The 23,334-nt window shown below is 46.9% G+C and overlaps 1 protein-coding gene across 1 annotated transcript in view; it reads right to left on the bottom strand.

The window, feature by feature from the left end:
- Nucleotides 1-13,317, bottom strand: part of LOC139369571 (glutamate receptor ionotropic, NMDA 2B-like) — a 103,488-nt gene extending 90,171 nt beyond the window's left edge. Inside the window, exon 1 of the mRNA XM_071108821.1 lies at nucleotides 12,992-13,317. Within this exon, the coding sequence (XP_070964922.1) occupies nucleotides 12,992-13,186 (195 nt within the window). The 5' untranslated portion in view covers nucleotides 13,187-13,317. The remainder of the gene's footprint in view (nucleotides 1-12,991) is intronic.
- Nucleotides 13,318-23,334: the final 10,017 nt, after the last annotated feature.

Below are 23,334 nucleotides of genomic sequence, written 5' to 3'. Positions count from 1 at the left end.
AGGCAGGGGAATATGAAAGGGGTTTAACAGGGAAAAGAACAGAGGCGAAAGCGTAAGGAAATAGGGGAATGTGAATGCTGACAGAGTTGAAGAGAAGGACAGATTGGAGAACAACAAGAGAGTGAGGCTGTAGACAATGATTGGAGTCAGGAGGGAGGGACGGGACTCTGGCCTTGTATTAGTGGAGACCTCAGCCCTGACTGTGGGGTGGGGAGGCAGTCTCTCGCTCTCTCTCTCTCTCTCTCTCTCTCTCTCACTCACTCACTCACTCACTCACTCACTCACTCACTCACTCACTCACTCACTCACTCACTCACTCACTCACTCACTCACTCACTCACGCACGCACGCACGCACGCACGCACACACACAGGCCTCTCTCAGCCCCTGACTATCTTAATGTTCCCTTGACTGCACTCCATATTGAGATGGACCCCTGGGACAAGGCCAGACCTTGGCCCTATACAGTATCCTAATGCGCTGTGGGGATGGAGAGAAACCTACAGATGTACCATCTTAATTTGAGCCATTTCCTGATCAAATGAAGATCCAACATCTGTAATGGAGTGTGGAGATAGAACTCCTGCAGGAGGATGAGAGAACTATACAGGGACAGAAGATGACAGCAAGAGGATGTATTGTGAAAGATGATTCATTTGGACGGATGAAGGAGAATGAATAGAGTGTGTTGCCTGTGTATTCTTCAGGTTGTGTTCATGTTGAGAGAAACTGATAAATCAAATAGGACACTCGATCAGGGCTTCTCTGTCACGTCTCTTCCTTTCCCTCTCTGTCTACTTCAATGAAATGTTGAGTCACAATATTTTAAAATCAGGACAATTGCGACACTGGGAAAAGGGAGAGAGGGACACTAAGAGAGACAAGAATGATGAAGTGAATCGACGAATAACGTAGTGACTCAGAAAGAGAGTGAGCGAGTTGTCATTGCTGAGTGAGAAAAAAATAACTAGGAGGGTGGCGGCCGCTTCACATACAGTTAGTGCAGGCAGCTTGATTTTAATTCTCTCCATCTTTTGGGATTGCTCCTAATTGCAACACAGGGCATTAGAGACAGTACCTTATCCCATCATGTAAAACTGAACAGCATAATGGGAAACACGGTCCTAAAAACCACGGATTGGTACAGAACAATTGAACGGAACAATGGAAGTGGATCCGTGGGCCAGTCGCAATCAGGGGCTGGGGCGCCACGGCAACAGATTAGCTATCTCCCAAGCTTCTTAGCAAATGGTTGGTAAGAGTGTGTGGGTTTTGGCCAGAAGGGACAACAGGTTATTTTAGAAATTAGCAGAATTTTTGTAGCAGGTTAGGAGAATTAACGTAGCAGGTTGGGAGAATTAGGTTACATTTGGAGAAACGGTTAGGGTTAGCTAAAATGCTATTTTTTTTACATAATCTCTATTCTTTAGAGCCATGACCGAGTGGTGCCAACTGGTGGTGGTGGAGGATCCAATGAACTGGAAGACAACTGGGTCTACTATAGGCTCACTAGCCCCCACACTCTTACAGGAAGTTTACAGCCCTCACTGGTCATAACACCAGTAATCAATCAGTCATTCACTTGGTTGACAGGAAGTTTGGGGAAGTATAGGCCATATATACCATATAGGCTACTAGGCTGTGTATAGGGTGTTTACCGTTTTCTGGTGTTGAAAGAAAGGTCAAGGTACCACTTTAAACAAACTACAACTTATAAAGGCTTGATAGGGCATTCATGAAGTCTTGGTAAACCCTCGATAAGATGAACCTATGCTTCAGAATATATTTCTATTTCTTTAATCCGAGTGTTTAAAAATCCGTAATACACGAGAGCTAGAATAAATGTTGTATGAAGTGGGTACCAGAAGTGAGAAATGATATCAGGGAGCAGACTCCTCTGGGCAGCTTGTTTCACAGAAAGCAAACTGCGGTCTAATCCCCCAAACACAATGCAAGGTCATTATCATTCAACCCCAACACACACACACACACACACCGCTTAACTCCACACAGTAGAAAGCTCATTAGCCAGTGGAGTATGATAATGAGAATACGGTCCAGTATTGTGTCCAATAGAACACACATTGCAGCAGTGTAAATGAATGACAGAATAGCACGGACTGTGTGTGTTTGTGTGTGTGTTTGTGTATGTGTGCATGTTGGCAGCAGTGTACATGAATGGCAGAAATAGGAGCGACGTGTGGGTGTGTGCATTGTTTTGTGTATAATCGGTCTACCTGCACCTGTCACTGGCTCACTGATCCACCCTAATAGGCCATTCAGTAGGAAAAGAGGGACAAATACAGCGCAGGGTAAGGTATTCTAAGCGCATAACGGACCAATCACATTCTCTTATTTTCTCCGTTGCGTATTGAGGCGAACACAATGGTTTCCGTTCACAGTGCGTCTGGCGCTGAAATGGACATGCATGACGCGGGGTCGGATGACATTTTTGCTGGAAGTCAATTGTTCAGAAGCTGGATACTGTATCTGGAAACCTGTTTGGCAGCGTAACAAATGGTAGCTTGTTCCCTATATGATGCACTACCTTTGACCAGAGCCCTATGGACCTTGGTCAAACATAGTGCACTGCATGAGAATAGGGTGCCATTTGGGACGTAGACTTTGCATCTTAAAAATCAAGCTGTTTGTCCTATACCGGGACCCAGAGTGAGAGGTTAGGGGAGGTTTAGAAGGGAGAGTTAGAATAGATTACTGGAAATGGTGTTAGAATAGATTACTGGGAATGGTGTTAGAATAGATTACTGGAAATGGTGTTAGAATAGATGACTGGGAATGGTGTTAGAATAGATTACTGGTAGTGGTGAGGCCTCATATGACCTATTGGGACCCAGATTGAGAGGTTAGGGGAGGCTTAGACAGGAGAGTTAGAATAGATGACTGGGAATGGTGTTAGAATAGATTACTGGTAATGGTGTTAGAATAGATTACTGGGAATGGTGTTAGAATAGATGACTGGTAATGGTGTTAGAATAGATTACTGGTAGTGGTGAGGCCTCATATGACCTATTGGGACACAGAGTGAGAGGTTAGGGGAGGCTTATTTTTATTTGTTTTATTTCACCTTTATTTAACCAGGTAGGCCAGTTGAGAACAAGTTCTCATTTACAACTGTGACCTGACCAAGATAAAGCAAAGCAGTGCAACAGAGACAACAACACAGAGTTACACATGGAACAAACAAACATACAGTCAATAACACAATAGAAAAAAGAGAGTCTATCTACAGTGTGTGCAAATGGCGTGAGGAGGTAAGGCAATAAATAGGCCATAGTAGCAAAGTAATTACAATTTAGCAGATTAACACTGGAGTGATAGATGAGCAGATGATGGTGTGAAAGTAGTGAAAAGGGTGTGCAAAAGAGAAGCAAAGTAAATAAAAAACAATATGGGGGATGAGGTAGGTAGATTGGGTGGGCAATTTACAGATGGACTATGTACAGCTACAGCGATCGGTTAGCTGCTCAGATAGCTGATGCTTAAAGTTTGTGAGGGAAATGTAAGTCTCCAGCTTCAGCGATTTTTGCAATTTGTTCCAGTCACTGGCAGCAGAGAACTGGAAGGAAAGGTGGCCAAAGGGGGTGTTGGCTTTGGGGATGACCAGTGAGATATACCTGCTGGAGCGTGTGCTACGGGTGGGTGTTGTTATCATGACCAGTGAGCTGAGATAAGGCAGAGCTTTACCTAGCATAGACTTATAGATGACCTGGAGCCAGTGGGTCTGGCGACGAATATGTAGCGAGGGCCAGCCGACTAGAGCATACAGGTCGCAGTAGTGGGTGGTATAAGGCGCTTTGGTAACAAAACGGATGGCACTGTGATAGACTACATCCAATTTGCTGAGTAGAGTATTGGAAGCTATTTTGTAGATGACATCGCCGAAGTCGAGGATCGGTAGGATAGTCAGTCTTACTAAGGTAAGTTTGGCGGCGTGAGTGAAGGAGGCTTTACTGCGAAATAGAAAGCCGATTCTAGATATGATTTTGGATTGGAGATGTTTAATATGAGTCTGGAAGGAGAGTTTACAGTCTAGCCAGACACCTAGGTATTTGTAGTTGTCTCCTGTCCACATTGTCCACGTTTAGACAGGAGAGTTAGAATAGATGACTGGGAATGGTGTTAGAATAGATGACTGGGAATTGTGTTAGAATAGATTACTGGTATTGGTGAGGCCTCATATGACCTATTGGTGGGAGGTTATGACCCAGAGTGAGAGGTTAGGGGAGGCTTAGAAGGAAGAGTTAGAATAGATGACTGGTTATGGTGGGGCCTTGATAGATGATTGACCCAACAACCTGAAGGGAACTGAGGTATTGATGCTGGGGTTGTTTTCATGTTGCGCTTGCACTCACACACAGCATGTAGGGACAAACGCACACACGCCCACACGCACATGCACACAGGATCACGGTTCATACAACTCCCCCACATGACTCTATAGGCTTCATGTTTCATCTCACCCACACACATCTCTCTCGCCATCTGAGAACTCTCTCTCTTTGCTTCCTCCATCTTTCTTTCCCTTTCCAGCCTCCTCCTTTTCATATTTACATATCTGGTGCAGTAATGTGCACCAAATCCCTTATTTCCAAAACATCTATCACAATAACTTCTCATCTATTCTCCATCAGTCCCCCATCCCTCCATCTCTCTTTCTCCATCCCTCCCTCCATCTCTCCAGTCAGTTCCATCCCCCCATCCCTGTGTTCCAGGTTTAGCCTGTACACAACCTCACAATACCTACCCCCATGACCAGAGCGTTTTGGCTTCATCCGTCTATTCTATCCCTTCCCTTTTTTCAGGGGCTCAGAAAATAAACATGCCTACCTCCCTCTGTAGTTGTCCTTATATATATATAGAAATGTATAAGCATGGGGTTTCCATGCCAACCGTATCAGCCTCATTCAGACTACAGTTCTGTGTTCACTGTGTGTGTGTGTGTGTGGTGGGGGGGGGGGGCAAGTGAGAAGTAATTACTAAGAAAAGAGAGAAAACAGTCCTATATGTCTTCAGTTTTCATCTCTTCACATCTCTCTCTCTCTCTCTCTCTCTCTCTCTCTCTCTCTCTCTCTCTCTCTCTCTCTCTCTCTCTCTCTCTCTCTCTCTCTCTCTCTCTCTCTCTCTCTCTCTCTCTCGCTCTCTCGCTCTCTCTCTCTCTCTCGCTCTCTCTCTCTCTCCTTCCCTCTCTCTCCTTCCCTCTCTCTAATAGGCCTTTAACATGTATTTTTCCCCTCCTGACTTGTATTGTTGTCCTGGGCATGTGTCTCATCGTCCCTGTCAGTCCCTGTCAGTTCCTGTCAGTCTCAGTGTTGGTGCCCTCTGTCTATCTGTCAGTTTTTAAATAGGGTAATTATATGTTGAGTAGAATCCTCTTCCTCCCTCACACCCACACACATATTCTGGATAATTTCATAACCCTATCTCTCTGTGTGTTACACATTCTCTCTCGCCATCTTTCTATTTCTGACTCTCTATTCCTCTCTGCCTCTATTTACTATATTTTCTGTGGTTCTTTTTGAAGTGTGCCTATTGCTGTGGTCTTGCCTTTCTCTCTTTTTCAGAGAACCATTTTCAGTGAATTACCTTTTTTTTTCTCTCTCTCTCAGTTTCTCTCCCTTTCCTCTGAGAGGCTTGTTTCTCAGATTAATGTCTGTTTGCAAACCCCAAGCTGACCTTTGCTAACAGCCTCAGACCTTTGTAAAAGACCATCTCACAGTCAGTGGTTGTTTGAATTCAATCCTGTTGGATTCTAGTTGTTTTCATGTGATCCATTAAACCGAGTTCAGGGGGTTCACAGAGACACAGATGTATTGTAGTCTCCCTCTGATTTTGGTCACAGTACCAAACAGGTACATAGAAGACATCGATATCTTCTAAGGACGTTTGAAGTCTTCAAAACTGTTTTTAATTGTTACCTGACTAAATCCATCATGTAACAATGAACTCATTTTTAAATTTTTATTTTATTTTACCTTTATTTATACAGGTTTTTTCTCATTGAGATAACATCTCTTTTCCAACTCATTAGGATCTGAGAGAGAGGTTCTTTAAAGAGTTATCATCTCCCGAATTAAACTCTAAAAGGTCTTTACCAATCACATTTGTATAAACAGTCAACTTATTAATCATAACCTTGTATTATATCAACATTGTGAACAGTCGTAACCTCCTTGCATCTGCAAAAACCTGGACCTGACTTATGATTCAATACTTCACAAATTGGTTTAATTATTTATTTACTAGCTAATTAAATGGGAACACAGAATAAACATACACGCTTTGCACCGGTTATTGACTGGAGACGTAATACGCTGAAAACAGCTCCCTAGCGGAACGTCAACAACATTGATGCTTGTTAAAGAAGAGATGGAGAGGGAGAGAGAGAGGGACAGTGTCACATTCTTATCTGTTTCACGTGTCTTTGTGCTTGTCTCCTATTTCCCCCCATTATCCCTTGTGTATTTTTTACCTGCCTTTTCTGTTTGTCTGTTGCCAGTTTGTCTTGTCCCGCCAAGTCCTACCAGTGTGTTCCCTGTGCTCTAGTTTTGTTTTTCCTAGTCTTCTCAGTTCTGACTTTTCTGCCTGTCTTGACCCTGATCCTGCCCGCCGTCCTGTACCTGCCTGTTTCTGACTTGGATTCTGACTCTTTGCCTGCCTTGACTTCCGTTTTGCCTGCCGCATGTACTATAATAAACTCTGAGACTCGTACTATCTCGTACTGAGACTCGTACGCCTCCTGTGTCTGCATCTGGGTCTTAGCCTGAGCCGTGATAGTACGAACTGGCCATGACTGACCCAGCAGGCTCGGACCAGCTCCGCAAGGCTCTCTACTTCCAAGGAGCCACCATTGGAAGACATGGGGAGTTGCAATGCCTTATGGATAGACTCCATACCATGGCAGAACACCATGACCATGTGTTCGACACATTGCTGGAGCACTGCAGATTCCCAACTAGGCAGCAAGTCACTACAGTAATTCCCCAGACTCTGAGCAACCCCGCCACCAGCGGCATTTCTTCCCAGCCTACCCCGGTGTCCCAAGAACCTCGCTTACCTCCTCCAGAGGCACTACACTGGAGATTCTGGAACCTGCCGTGCGTTTCTCTCCCAGTGCTCCCTCATCTTCAACCCGCAGCCTTCTTCGTTCCCCTCGGACCGCTCAAAGACAGTATATTTGATAACGCTGATGTCCGGGAGGGCACACGCCTGGGCTAAGTCGGTGTGGTAGTAACAGTCCACCATTTGCCTCAGTCTGGAGGAGTTTGTGGCGGAGGTAGGTGAATTGTTCAATTCTCCGATGTCCGGGAGAGAGGCTGCTCGTAAGCTGCTCCAACTACGGCAAGACTCCGCAGTGGATTTTTGCAAGTTGGCGGCTGAGATTCCCTCAAACCCGGGAGCCCTGCTAGACGAGTTCCTTCAAAGATTATCAGTGATTAATGACAAGCTTGCTGCCCGGGAGCTGCCCATGGACCTAGACTCCCTCATCTCCTTGACCAGAGCCCAAGCTACTGGGAAAGGCTAGATTGTCTCCAGATGAAAGTTTATGCAGGTTGAGCACCAGGAGCTGTATGTATTGCGAGACTACAGAACACAATATTTCCACCTGTCCATTAAAAAGACCCGGCTCATCAGTAAGTACGAGTTCTCTGGTGAGCCATACAGGGATTTTCCAATCTCCCATCACTCGTACGCATCTCCATACCACCCTGTTATGGGGTGACCAGGCCAAATCTTTCCAGGTGCTCATTAGCACTGTGGCCGACGAGAGCTTTATCGACACTCCCTTGGTGTCAGAGCTGGGAATATCCAATCAACTCCTCTCAATTCCCATGGACTTCAGAGCGCTGGATGGGCGCTCTATTGGCAGAGTTACCCGCAATACAGTTCTTATCAACCTACGAGTATCAGGAAATGTATACAGTTCCTGCTCATAGAATCTGTTGACGTGGTTTTGGGGTATTCGTGGCTCCAGAAGCACAATCCCCTGATCGACTGTGCTACTGGGTCTATCGTTGTTTGGAGCCGGTTCTGCCATGCACAGTATCTTAAGTTGGCAAAGTCTGCCCCGGGACGTCTTCCTGCAGGCTTGGGAGAAGCCTTGGATATCTCAGCCATTCCTGCAGAGTACTTGGAGTACCTGGTCCGGGAGGTCTTCAACAAGGACCGCGCTACGTCTCTCCCCCACATTGACCCTATGACCGTGCCATTGACCTTCTCCCAGGCACTACACTACCTCGGGGATGGCTTTACTCCCTGTCGAGTCCGGAGACCATGGAGACCATGGCTATGGAGGAGTACATTGAGGACTCTCTCACTGCAGAGGGTATTTGTCCATCTGCCTCACCCGCAGCCCGTGTATCAACGACCGGGGCATAAATGACATTGTGGTTAAAAACCGTTACCCTCACTCATCTCCTCGGCTTTCAAACCTCTTCAGGGAGCGACCATCTTCTCTAAGTTGGACCTTCAGAACGCCTACTATATGGTTTGCATACACGAAGGAAATGAGTGGAAGACTGCAATTAACATGGCTAGCGGGCACTATGAGTACTCGGTTGTGCCATTCGGACAAACCAACGCTCACCCTGTGTTCCAGGCCCTGGTCAACGATGTGCTCCGGAACATGCAGAACCGGTTCGTGTCTGTCTACGACATCCTTGTCTTTTCCCATTCAGCTCAAGAGCATGTCCTCCACATCCGACAGGTCCTTCAGCGTCTCCTGGAGAACCAGCTTTTCGTTAGAGCAGAGAAGTGTGAATTCCATTGCTCCACCATTTCCTTCCTAGGATATGTCAGCGCTGCAGGACATATACAGATGGACGCAGACAAGGTAAGAGCAGTGGATTGGCCTCAACCACATCCAGAGTGCATCAGCAATGTTTCCTGGGGTTTGCAAACTTCTACCGCCGCTTCATCTGTGGTTACAGCACCCTGGCTTCCCCCCTCTCAACACTCACCTCTCCCAAGGTTCCATTCATGTGGTCTCCAGCAGCTGACCGGGCTTTCTCAGACCTCAAACATCGATTCACCACAGCCCCCATCTTAATCCATCTGGACCCGTCCTGTCAGTTTGTGGTGGAGTTCGACGCCTCGGATGTCGGGGTGGGGGCCGTCCTGTCCCTCGCGTTCTGACCAAGACCAAATTCTGCACCCCTGCGCTTTTGTCTCCCATTGTCTTACCCCTGCTGATAGGAACTATGATGTGGAAAATCGAGAACTCCTCGCCTTCAAGATGGTGTTGGAAGAGTGGAGGTATTGGTTGGAGGGCGCAAAATATTATATCAGAATGTCTGATGCACTCTCACATTTGTATAGCTCTGCTGCTACTCCGTCTGACCCCGAGTCCATACTCCCTATCTCCTGTCTAACGCCTGCAGTCATCTGACGTATAGAGAGCCTTGTCCGTAAGGCACAGCATTCCCAGGGGGGTCCGGCTAACTGGATGTTTGTCCCAGACTCTGCTGTTCCCCAGTCCTGGAGTGGGCACATTCCTTGAGACTGACCTGCCACCCAGGCTCCCGTCGGACCCTGGCTTTCATCCGACTACGCTTTTGGTGGCCTTCCATGGTTCCTGATGTCTCCGCATTTGTTGCCGCCTGCACTGTCTGTGCACAAAATAAGACTCCGCAGTAAGCTCCAGCTGGCCTTCTTCAACCACTCCCTGTTCCTCACTGCCCCTGCTCCCATATATCCCTGGACTTTGTTAGTGGTCTTCCTCCGTCAGATGGCAACACCACGATCCTGACAGGGGTGGATAGGTTTTCTAAAGCCGCCCATTTTATTCCCCTTCCCAAGTTTCCCTCAGTCAAGGAGACGGCTCAGCTCATGGTACAGCACGTCTTCCGGATCCATGGACTTCCTGTCAACATGGTCTCCGATCGTGGTCCTCAGTTCTCGTCCCGGTTCTGGAATGCGTTCTGCACCCTCATTCAGTCGTCGGCCAGCCTGTCCTTTTTACCCCAAATCTAATGGCCAGTCGGAGCGAGCCAATCAGGACCTTGAGGTGGCTCTTCGTTGCCTCATCCCTGCCAATCCCACCACCTGGAGCCAGCAAATCATGTGGGTGTAATACACCTTTAACACCCTTCCCTGCTCGGCCACTGGGATATCAGCCCCTGGAAGAAGTCAGAATACCCTCTGCCCAGACATTCATTGGCCTCTGTCGCGGTACCTGAGCCTCTCTTCTGAAGACCACATCCAAGTATCGGCGACAGGCGGATTGCCACCGGACCCTGATCCCTGCTGTCGGCTCGGTCAGAGGGTATGGCTTTCCACTCGGGACCTGCTCCTTAGCCCCTCTGCTGTTCATCTTTTGTTGCCCCGCACCCTCCATATACATCTCACTTTTCATGTGTCTCAGATGAAACTTCTGTCTCATAGCCCTTTGTCTCCTGTTTCATTCTTAACCCATCATTTATACAGCTTGCTCAAAAGGGGCAGTTCCGGCAGGCTGGCTGTATGTTAGATCGTTCCAGTATTCGTTTGGGAACGTGTTAGAGTTTCAGCGGGGAAAAGTCTGTTGAAACAGAGCATTCATTTGGTGAATCTTGAGAGCGCAGACCTTGTTAACACCAGGGTGAGAAGGGGTCTGATTGAAGTCATTCATTGCAAACCTGATCTGACCTATTTGGATTTTCATGGACGGTCATGACACTGTCCAACTAACTCACACAACCCAGACAGAAAAGCCACTGCCTCGGTGGCGCCATTTTGATGCTGAAGTAAACAAAGTAGATGAGAACTGATGCAGACTCTCCAAAAGCAAGTCAAAACATCCTGAAAGAAAGACAAATCACCCCCTAACACTCAGAGACTTCTACAAGACTTCCCATTATGTTCAGTGGCCTAATCTCATCAATAATTTCTAAGCCTGGATAGATAAATCACATTCACTAAAGTATTTATATGGTTCATTGGTCTGTTATTACTGGGTACGTTACAATTCAAAAGTAGGTTTCACCACATCATCAAAATACATAATTACAGCTGGTATGATGCATTTAGCTTCATATTATGCAAAACGCAGCATCATATGATAAAAAAAATTTAACGATGTGTGCTATAGTTGCGAAGTAAGTTCAGGGAGTGAGTGTTTTAATAAATAAACAGAATATAATACAAAACAAGACACACAAACACAGACATGAAACAGAAAGAGAAACAATGACGCCTGGGGAAGAAACCAAAGGGAGTGACATATATAGGGCAGGTAATCAAGAAGGTGATGGAGTCCAGGTGAGTCTGATGACGCACAGGTGCGCGTAACGATGGGGACAGGTGTGCGCCATAACGAGCAGCCTGGTAACCTAGAGGCCGGAGAGGGAGCACACGTGACAAAAATGCATCCTACCAGCTGTATTTATCTATTTAGAAAGTTATATATCTTGAAAACTTGACTGCTGACATGCAAAACATTTTGGGACTAAATCAACAATGGACTAATAAAACAAATGCCAAAATATAGTTTTAGGTGGAGTTTTCCTTTAAGTCACATCTGACAAAGCTCTTATTTGACTTGCCAAACCTCTCATTGTCTCAAACAGCGAGTCTTTTCAAGGTTGAGTAGCCTCGCTGTCACCCTATTCCCTATGTCGTCCACTACCTCTGACCAGGGCCCATAGGGCACTATCTAGGGAATGGTTCCATTTGAGAAGCAGCCATGGACGTGACGTCAGATTCATACGCTGTAGGAGGCCAATTAACAGCTGAATCAATCATTGAGAGACGGGCCTGGAATAAGATGCTGTAGCGTTCACAGTCGGACCCAGTGCCGCTCAGAATAGAGGGGCTAAAACATGTTTTTTAATGGATCTACTGTACCTATTGAATATTGAAAGTAACACTGCCTTGATCGGTTGTACAGCATAACAACGCAGCTTGAGGAAGACTTATTGAGTTGAAACATGTTGCAGTTATGCGCCCTGGTGTATTGTAATGTGTAGGCTGATGTGCTCCTACTTACATGTGTTTGTCACTTGTAAATCGTCTCTCTAACGTTTTTGCAACGCGTTGGCCGCCTACTTGTCTTCTTTTCTGCGTCTGTATAGCTGCCATTCGATAGAAACATTCTGTGTCCTTCTATTTCTGTGGTCTTGCCCAGCTGTGCCTTAATGCGCTTCAGGAGGTTGGTCGCCCCTCATACAGGAACATAGATATAGATAGATATAGATATAGATATAGATAGCATAGATATAGTACAGTATGCCTGTTGCTAGGTGATGAGAAACCTTGTTTGAGATATACAAAAGTCAACTAGTTGATGAGAAACCTTGTTTGAGATATACAATAGTCAACTAGTTGATGAGAAACCTTGTTTGAGATATACAATAGTCAACTAGTTGATGAGAAACCTTGTTTGAGATATACAAAAGTCAACTAGTTGATGAGAAACCTTGTTTGAGATATACAATAGTCAACTAGTTGATGAGAAACCTTGTTTGAGATATAGAAAAGTCAACTAGTTGATGAAAAACCTTGTTTGAGACATACAATAGTCAACTAGTTGATGAGAAACCTTGTTTGAGATATACAAAAGTCAACTATCAACCTTGGACCAGGAGCTAGCTTTCAGTCGAGTAGTTGGTGTGACTAAAAACCAGGGCTCAACACCAGCACTTGGCTAGAGAATGCATGCATGTACCCAATGTATAGAGAACTATAACAACTAGTGTCAGGACCCTGAGCATTTAGTGAGCTTCACAGAGTTATTTCTACCTACTGTCCTGCATTGTACTAGTGGTGGTGTCATCATATCAAATCAAAGTTGATTTGTCATATGCTCCAAATACAAAGAGAAATGCTGACTTACAAGCCCTTAACCAACAGTGCATTTTGTCATTACACTGTATACATGTGTATCCAACCAGCTGTAACTATTATATGAACGGCATCACACTATTCAATAGATAGGTGTCTGAGGTTGTGTGTACCACAGTGGAAATAGATGTGCATTAAAGGTGGTGTTCCATACCTTGGCAGCCATGACCATGGAGGAGCCTCCTCGGATGCCCAGGATGGGGATGTGTGTCTGGGCAGAGATGAAGTCCAGGATCTGGGCGATGGCCTCCTGGTCCGTGTCGTCCCCGAACACCACCCCCTGCAGCCAGGTGTTGGTCATCAGGGTGCAGATGCGGTTGATGATACTCTTGGGGTCCGTGTCGTTCATGGTCTCCAGTTGGACTTTGGTAGGGTGGGGAACATGGAGGAACTCCTCTTTCTCCACGTAGGTGGACGACACCTCGCTAGAGTTGCCCACCAGGATGACGGCGATGCTAAGAGAGGAGGCCACTTTGGGAGGTAAGGGGGGTGCAGGGGGCCGGGCGGGGGATACTGGGGGGTAGTAAGGGGAGTAGTGAGGGGGGATGAGGTTTGTGCCCCTCTGGCCTCCTTTCTCGCCTCCTGCTCCTCCCGTCCCGGGTGCACCTCCTGGTGCTCCTCCGCCCTGTCCAGCTCCGCCCCTCCCAGGCGACCGCGCAGACTCGCAGATGGGCAGAAGGAATAGGGAGAGGAGGAGGAGAGAGAGAGAGAGAGGGAGGGAGAGGGAGGGAAGGGCCAGGCGAGGTTGCTGATGAGGGGAAGAGCTGTGTTCGGGAGGCGGAGGGGGGAAGGAGGAGGTGACACGCCTGTCCTGGAGTGAGGAGGGGGAGAGGAGGCTGACAAGCATCGTGGAGGAGTGTAAATGCAGTACCTGGAGGGAGGGAGGTAGGGAGGGAGAGAGAGAGGATTAATACCATGTACAGTAAATATGATAATACCAGCAGGAGATGGGACTGAAAAGAGGTACTGTATCATAATAGTAGCATGACTGCTACAACCGCACACAAAGAAAACAGGATCAAATGACGCACATAGAGTATTGTTCACATGGTGAAATGGTATAAATTTAGATAAAATGTCTAGTGACGCTCAACAATGCTTAATCCACCACTCTATTCTAGTGATTTCCTTAGAGGGACCTTGTGGCAGACATCAAAGACAGTTTGGAGTGTGTGTGTGTGTGTGTGTGTGTGTGTGTGTGTGTGTGTGTGTGTGTGTGTGTGTGTGTGTGTGTGTGTGTGTGTGTGTGTGTGTGTGTGTGTGTGTGTGTGTGTGTGTGTGTGTGTGTGTGTGTGTGTGTGTGTGTGTGTGTGTGTGTGTGCGTGAGTGCGTGCGTGCGTGCGTGCGTGTTTGTGTGTGTGTGTGTGTGTGTGTGTGTGTGTGTGTGTGGTGAGGAGACCGACAGCGCCGGGTGTGTTTTGACAGATTGACGGGTTCTGAGCTTCATGGACTGGCTGCCAGGTTAAGTGACCATCAGACACTCACAGACTGAGACTGATGCTTATTCTCACCCCTGTGCTCTCTAGCTCTCTCCATCTCTCCTTCTGTCTCTCTCAGTCTATCACTCTCTCTCTTTCTCTCCTGCTCTCTTTCTCTTCCGCTCTCTCCCTCTTTCTATCTATCTATCTCTATATCTTTCTTTTTTTTTGTTCCTTTGAGCAGTATCTGCCTCTCATTGCCATTAACCCCTCTTCCCACCAGTCTTATTCCCTCCCTCCCTCCCTCCCTCCCTCCCTCCCTCCCTCCCTCCCTCCCATCCCCCTTTAGCCTCTTTGAAGTCAATTGCAGACCTATTATTTCCTGCTCCTTTTATTAACAGCAATGCAGAGAGAAATAGGGAGAGAGAGAATAGAAAGAGAGGGAGGGGACAGTCAGGGAGAAACACAATTAGTCACAGCTTGATGTGAAACATTTGGTTTCTGACTCTGTGTGTGTGTGTGTGTGTGTGTGTGTGTGTGTGTGTGTGTGTGTGTGTGTGTGTGTGTGTGTGTGTGTGTGTGTGTGTGTGTGTGTGTGTGTGTGTGTGGATGGATGGGAAGAAGTTAAATGGCAACGACAGAGCATTTTCGTTTATATAAAGATAGAAATGGGTATCCTTAATGTAGCTATACTTTAATGCTTTTTAAGAGGCAGATGGAGAGAGGAGGAGAGAAACACAAAGAGAAAGAAAGAGAGATAGGGATTGGGAGACAAAGAGATAGAGAGACAGAGAGAGTTAGGGACTGGGAGACAAAGAGATAGAGAGACAGAGAGAGATAGGGACTGGGAGACAAAGAGATAGAGATAGAGAGACAGAGAGAGATAGGGACTGGGAGACAAAGAGATAGAGAGACAGAGAGAGATAGGGACTGGGAGACAAAGAGATATAGATAGAGAGACAGAGAGAGATAGGGACTGGGAGACAAAGAGATAGAGATAGAGAGACAGAGAGAGATAGGGACTGGGAGACAAAGAGATAGAGAGACAGAGAGAGATAGGGACTGGGAGACAAAGAGATAGAGAGACAGAGAGAGATAGGGACTGGGAGACAAAGAGATAGAGAGACAGAGAGAGATAGGGACTGGGAGACAAAGAGATAGAGAGACAGAGAGAGGGACATGCAAAGGGGGGCACAGAAGAGGGAGATGAGAGTGAAAACAGGGAGAAAACAACTAGGGAGAAGTAAGGGAGTAGAAAGCAGAGAAAGGAGGAATGAACATGGAGAGCGAGAAAGACGAGAAAAACCGGGGAGAAAGGGAGGAGAGAGAAAACAGAGAAATGGGGAGAGAAATAGGCAAAGAGATATCAAAGGGGCCAGAGGGAGAGCAAAGCAGAGGGGTGGAGGGAGAAGTAGCAGAGGAAAAGGGGGTAGCTAATGTAGTCTGTTACTACAAATGTCCCATCTAAAAGCATAATTAGTGGAGGTTTGTCAGGCCTAATTGCAGGTACACATGCTAATTGTAAACGGGCTCAATCCTCAGTGAGGTTGGACACTGCTGGGAGGAGAGGAGAGGGGGAGGAGGAGGAAGAGAGTGGGAGGAAAGCAGAGAGAGGAGAGGGGGAGGAGGGAGAGGAGGAGGAGGAGGAGGAGAGTGGGGGGAAAGCAGAGATAGGAGAGGAGGAGGAGGAAGAGAGTGGGATGAAAGCAGAGAAAGGAGAAGGGAGGAGGAGAGTGGGATGAAAGCAGAGAGGGGAGGAGGAGGAGTAGAGTGGGATGAAAGCAGAGGAAGGAGAAGGGAGGAGGAGAGTGGGACGAGAGCAGGGAGAGGAGAAGGGGAGGAGGAGAGTGGGATGAAAGCAGAGAGGGGAGGAGGAGGAGGAGAGTGGGATGAAACAGAGAGAGGGGAGGAGGAGGAGAGTGGGATGAAAGCAGAGAAAGGAGAGGAGGAGGAGGAGAGTGGGACGAAAGCAGGGAGAGGAGAAGGGGAGGAGGAGAGTGGGATGAAAGCAGAGAGGGGAGGAGGAGGAGGAGAGTGGGATGAAACAGAGAGAGGAGAGGGGGAGGAGAGTGGGATGAAAGCAGAGAGAGGAGAGGAGGAGTAGAGTGGGATGAAAACAGAAGCGAGAGGAGGAGGAGGATGAGAATGGGATGAAAGCAGAGAGAGGAGAGGAGGAGAGTGGGATGAAAGCAGAGAGAGGATGAGGGGGAGTAGAGTGGGATGAAAGCAGAGAGAGGAGAGGAGGAGTAGAGTGGGATGAAAACAGAGAGAGGAGAGTGGAGGAGTAGAGTGGGATGAAAGCAGAGAGAGGAGAGGGGGAGTAGAGTGGGATGAAAGCAGAGAGAGGAGGAGGAGGAGTAGAGTGGGATGAAAACAGAGAGAGGAGAGTGGAGGAGTAGAGTGGGATGAAAGCAGAGAGAGGAGAGGAGGAGTAGAGTGGGATGAAAGCAGAGAGATGAGAGGGGGAGGAATGTAGAGAGAGGTGTGGAAGGGGGGGAAGAGAGTGGGATGAAAGCAGAGAGAGGAGGAGGAGGAAGAGAGTGGGAGGAAAGCAGAGAAAGGAGGAAGAGAGTGGGAGGACCGTAGAGAGAGGTGAGGAAGAGCAGGAAGAGAGTGGGAGGAAAGCAGAGAGAGGAGGAGGAGGAAGAGAGTGGGAGGAAATCAGAGAGGGGAGGAGCAGTAAGAGAGTGGGAGGAATGTAGAGAGAGGTGAGGAGGAGGAGGAAGAGAGTGGGATGAACATATAGAGAGGTGAGGAGGAGGAGGAAGAGAGTGGGAGGAAAGCAGAGAGAGGAGGAGGAAGGAGAGAGTGGGAGGAACGTAGAGAGAGGAGGAGGAAGAAGAGAGTGGGAGGAACATAAAGAGAGGAGGAGGAAGAAGATAGTGGGAGGAGCGTAGAGAGAGGAGGAGGAAGAATATAGTGGGAGGAACGTAGAGAGAAGAGGAGGAAAAAGATAGTGGGAGGAACGTAGAGAGAAGAGGAGGAAGAGAGTGGGAGGAAAGTAGATAGAAGAGGAGGAAGAGAGTGGGAGGAACTTAGAGAGAGGAGGAAGAAGAGAGTGGAAGAGAGTGGGAGGAACATAGAGAGAAGAGGAGGAAGAAGATAGTGTGAGGAATGTAGAGAGAGGAGGAGGAAGAGAGTGGGAGGAACGTAGAGAGAGGAGGAGGAAGAGAGTGTGAGGAACGTAGAGAGAGGTGAGGAGGAGGAGGAAGAGAGTGGGAGGAAAGCATAGAGAGGAGGAGGAAGGAGAGAGTGGGAGGAACGTAGAGAGAGGAGGAGGAAGAAGATAGTGGGAGGAGCGTAGAGAGAGGAGGAGGAAGAAGATAGTGGGAGGAACGTAGAGAGAAGAGGAGGAAGAAGATAGTGGGAGGAACGTAGAGAGAAGAGGAGGAAGAGAGTGGGAGGAACTTAGAGAGAGGAGGAGGAAGAGAGTGGAAGAGAGTGGGAGGAACATAGAGAGAAGAGGAGGAAGAAGATAGTGTGAGGAATGTAGAGAGAGGAGGAGGAAGAGAGTGGGAGGAACGTAGAGAGAGGAGGAGGAAGAGATTGTGAGGAACGTAGAGAGAGGAGGAGGAAGAGAGTGGAAGAGAGTGGGAGGAACGTAGAGAGAGGAGGAGGAAGAGGAGGAAGAGAGTGGGAGGAACGTAGAGAGAGGAGGAGGAAGAGGAGGAAGAGAGTGGGAGGAATGTAGAGAGAGGAGGAGGAAGAGGAGGAATGTAGAGAGAGGAGGAGGAGGGACGTAGAGAGAGGAGGAGGAGGAAGAGGATGGGAGGGAAAATAAATGGAGGTATACACAACACAGATGGAGCTGGTTGGAGGAAGAAGAACAGCAGCAACAAGAAGATATCCAGCGAGGGGGAGGAGGATGGGTGCTGAGAAGATGGAAGGATGATTAGGATGATAAAAGAAGAGCTGAAGATGAAGGGAGAAGAAGAAAGAGTGATGAAGCACACAATGAGAAGGAAGGTTAGAGAAGATGGCCAGTGAGAGAAGTCGGAGAGGAAAGTATGGGAGAAAAGAGTGAGATAGTGAGAATGACAGAGACAGAGGCAGGGCAAGGATGAAGAAAGAGGGAGATAGAGAGATAGGGAGAGGGAGAGAGAGAGAGAGTCAGAGAGGGAGAGACAGAGAGAGAGTTTCCATGGCAACAATTCAAATATGCCTCCATGTAGCACCCTGATGGACAAGGAGATACACACAATGTTCGCTTCGTACGCTGATACACACACACTATACACACACACACTGATACACACAGCGTTCAAATACATGTGTATTTTATCATTAGTCATTTAAATACTTATTTTCTGTGTATTTGAGTATTTTTAAATAATGTGGCCAGAATCAACTACTTACTGTATATTGGACGTATTTGAAAGTATTCCCAATTAAATTCCTAGCTTACTATTTGAAAGTACTTTAATTAAATACGTATTTCAAATAATATACATAATATACATGCTAATACTTTCCAAGTGCATTTCCAAATGCATTCCAATATTCAACAACAGGACTTGTCTTTTCAAATACAAAATATTTGAATACTTACTTCAAAATGTATGTGAAGGTAATTGAGATATTTGAAATAGTATTGTAACCCAGGTCTGCACACACACGCGCGCACACGCACGCGCGCACACACACACACACACACAAAAATTTACTTGACACTCTGGCGGAGAGAGATGAACCAATGCTTCTACCTGACCTTAAAACTAAGCGCTATAAAAAGGCTGAAGCAGGGAAAACAACAACAACACACACACACACACACACACACACACACACACACACACACACACAGAGCAACCAGTTTGACTAAGAGAGAGAGAAGAGAGAACTACCCTGCCATTTAGGGTAATCAGCCCTACACAAAAGCTCAACCGTCATTAATAACTCCAAATTAATTACAAGAAACGGAGAATGTCAAGAGCCATCCAACGCAATGGATCATTTGCTTTCCTCACAGACTGCAGACAAATCTAGACTGAGCACTTAAATATGCTGTCGTATGTCCTTTACATACTACTTAACACTGCAATTACAGTAACAGAGACATTAACGTGGAAGGACAACTGTTTACGTGATTGTTCCATCCACATCCATTCCCACACAGAGGATTTAACACACAAAGATACACACAGACATACACACAGCAAGGCTTGTACACGTATGAACACAAAGGTACTCAGGTATTCGGTAGCATGTATTTAGTACACAGCATGGACAGGTCCAGTGATGCTTAGCTATAGAGCATCAGTCTCCACCACACACACGTCTACACTGAGCCCCTCTGTAAATCAGCTCCCTGACTCTCTGCCCAATGAGATGGCACACACTCATGAGCGCCAACACACATACACACACACACACACAAAGATAGAGAGAGAGAGAGAGAGAGAGAGAGAGAGACATGTTTCATTGGGCGTGTAGTCACAGTGCAGGGCCTTGGGGTGAACTGGCCCGTGTCAATAAGACTAGCGGCCGCGGCGTGTTTGCTCGGACTCGCCTGTTACTGTCATCACACTTAACATTTACAAAGAGCATTGATCGAGGAACTCACCCCGCCTCAAACAGCCCAAACGACCAGAAGATTTACCAGGACCCCGCCCCCTCCCCCTCGTCTCTCCCATGTGCCAATAGACGTTCTTTGTGATCAGTCAAGACATTCAACCCCTATTGGGTATTTGTGCTCTCTCAGAGCTCAGGCCCCACCGGTCTCTTGTTCACACTGTAATGAGTGTGTTCGTGTGTGTGTGTGTGTGTGTGTGTGTGTGTGTGTGTGTGTGTGTGTGTGTGTGTGTGTGTGTGTGTGTGTGTGTGCGTGCGTGTGAATGGTGGTTAGATAGAGACAGTGTTGTGTAAGGTATGTTAAATACACACTGCTTGTCCTGAATACTGGGGGGATTAGGAGTTTGTATGTTGCAGTCTCTGGAGCTCAGCTTCAGGAAGGAAGGAGGGCTAGCTGCTCCGCGGTGAATGCAACAGTCTCTTTATACAATCAGAAACACATCCGTTTCCACAGTAACCAGAACACATGCTGGAGTCATACAGCACATTAGCTGCAATCAGAAACACATCCGTGTAACGGTATAGACAGAAACCTTCCTGAAAGACATTGCATAAGTAGTCAAAACCGACATTTCCACACAAACATCCCCAGAATCACGCAACATTTGAAAGACATTGAGGATGACATACTGAAAGCTGATATATTTCCCATCATGATTTACAGGTAGTAGCCAAGGAACCCAACAGATATTTTTGAGAGCATTACTCCTACACGGTGCATTTTCTACATGCAAATCATTCAGAGGCACACGCATAATTCATAGGTATCTTTTTATGTAAATGGTTGGACATCAATGGCTCTTCACCAGCATGCGGATGGGCAATGACATCCACTTCAGTCATTGTTCTCAGTGGCATCTTGATCTCTGGGTTCAGAGATGCATCTCTTTATCTCTGCATGTCGCTATTGTGCTGTTGTCATCAGATAATCAGACTTCAAGCTGTTTTAATTAGCCTCATGCAGGAGCGTCATGACATAGGTTGTTATTCTTTTCAGCATTATCCAGTAATTAATTAATTCTATCCCTCCAGGGGAAATGTCAGTTAATTCACTGATGTCACTGATGTCTTGCAATGTATTGTATTGCACGCTGATTCGGATTGTATTTGCATATCGTTGGACAGTCAAGGATTGGTTAGCGAGCGTCTTCTTATCCATATGTCTACAATTTATGACTGTAAATGGTAGTAATCCATGTCCTTCGAGAAGGAGCAGCACACACATTATGAGAATAAATGGAATTTGCTTTAGCCTGACAGTAATGTTGAGTAGATGGTGATGTCCCTATTTAAATCACAGCCATGCAGCCGAATGCTCTGGATACTCTATGATTTTAATTAACATTGAGAAATGGAAAGAGAGAGAGATGGAGGGGAGAGGTAGAGAGAGAGAGAGACAGAGAGAGAGAGAGAGAGAGAGAGATGGAGGGAAGGAGAGGTAACGAGAGAGAGAGAGAGAGAGAGAGAGAGAGAGAGAAGAGAGAGAGAGAGAGAGAGATGGAGGGAAGGAGAGGTAGAGAGAGAGAGAGAGATAGTGAGTGAGTGAGTGAAAGCAGAGGCAGAGAGAGAGAGAGAGAGAGAGAGAAAGCGAAAGAGAGAGAGAGAAAGCGAGAGAAAGAGAGAGAGAGAAAGAGAGAGAGAGAGAGAGAGAGAGAGAGAGATGGAGGGAAGGAGAGGTAGAGAGAGAGAGAGAGAGAGAGAGAGAGAGAGAGAGAGAGAGAGAGAGAGAGAGAGAGAGAGAGATGGAGGGAAGGAGAGGTAGAGAGAGAGAGAGAGAAATAGCAAAAGAGAGAGAGAGATAGTGAGTGAGTGAAAGCAGAGGCAGAGAGAGAGAGAGAGAGAGAAAGCGAAAGAGAGAGAGAAAGAGAGAGAAAGAGAGTGAGAAAGAGAGAGAGAGAGTGAAAGAGAGAGAAAGAGAGAGTGAAAGGGAGAGAGAGAGAGAGAGAGGTGGAGAGAGAGAGAGAGAGGTGGAGAGAGAGAGAGAGAGAGAGAGAGGCGGAGAGAGAGAAAGGGAACGAGAGAGAGCGAGAAAGATAGAGATGGAAAGAGCGTTGGGAGCATCTGGGCATGAGGCAGTGAAGAAGGGAGACAGTTGGTTGAAATAGGGAGGCAGATACAGAGAAGCTGAACATGAACAGTGGGAATAAGAGAGAAGAGAGGAGATAAAGGGGTAGAGGAAGTGACCATGTCTGGAGGAGACAGTCTCATCACCCTATTCATCCCCAGAAGTGGGGCCAAGATGATGTAATCATCAGTATGAGGCACTTGAGCTATCAGTGGTGAGTAGTAGTCATCAATCTGTTGCTTCTCTATGGCCTAAAAAGGGAAGGAAAGTCACTATTTTACAGAAGAGGGTCTTAGGTGTTTGAATAAGTGTGCTTGAGCTCAGTCGAGAGGCTTTTCAATGTTAATTGTGCTTAAGTGCCACAGACATGCATGCCTGCATACACACACACACATTCCCAGCCTGAAACACACACACACCAAGCCCTAAAAAAAACTACTGATAGTAGGAGGGTTCCTCTATCCCCTGGGTCTGCATTACCTCATTGAAGCCATTTCTTCCATATCTCCAGGATTTGATTGACCACGCTCCTCTGGCTGCTCCTTACGGCAGCAGTACACAGCAGAGTAGAAGGGTCTCTATGTGGGCTGGAGTCTGTGGCCCGCTTCACAGTGACTGAACATCCACTGGATTAGAGCTGGATGGCCTCTATGACTGGACCACCACTGGATTGGAGATAGATGGCATCTATGACTGGACCACCACTGGATTAGAACTATAAAGCCTCTACGACTGGACCACCACTGGATTAGAACTATAAAGCCTCTACGACTGGACCACCACTGGATTAGAACTATAAAGCCTCTATGACTGGACCACCACTGGATTAGAACTATAAAGCCTCTACGACTGGACCACCACTGGATTAGAACTATAAAGCCTCTACGACTGGACCACCACTGGATTAGAACTATAAAGCCTCTACGACTGGACCACCACTGGATTAGAACTATAAAGCCTCTATGACTGGACCACCACTGGATTAGAACTATAAAGCCTCTACGACTGGACCACCACTGGATTAGAACTATAAAGCCTCTACGACTGGACCACCACTGGATTAGAACTATAAAGCCTCTATGACTGGACCACCACTGGATTAGAACTATAAAGCCTCTACGACTGGACCACCACTGGATTAGAACTATAAAGCCTCTATGACTGGACCACCACTGGATTAGAACTATAAAGCCTCTATGACTGGACCACCACTGGATTAAAACTATAAATCCTCTATGACTGGACCACCACTGGATTAGAACTATAAAGCCTCTATGTCTGGACCACCACTGGATTAGAACTATAAAGCCTCTATGACTGGACCACCACTGGATTAGAACTATAAAGCCTCTATGACTGGACCACCACTGGATTAGAACTATAAAGCCTCTATGACTGGACCACCACTGGATTAAAACTATAAATCCTCTATGACTGGACCAC

Source organism: Oncorhynchus clarkii, chromosome 17, assembly GCF_045791955.1.
Source record: "Oncorhynchus clarkii lewisi isolate Uvic-CL-2024 chromosome 17, UVic_Ocla_1.0, whole genome shotgun sequence".
NCBI lineage: Eukaryota > Metazoa > Chordata > Actinopteri > Salmoniformes > Salmonidae > Oncorhynchus > Oncorhynchus clarkii.
This window is presented reverse-complemented; position numbering and strand designations above follow the sequence as displayed.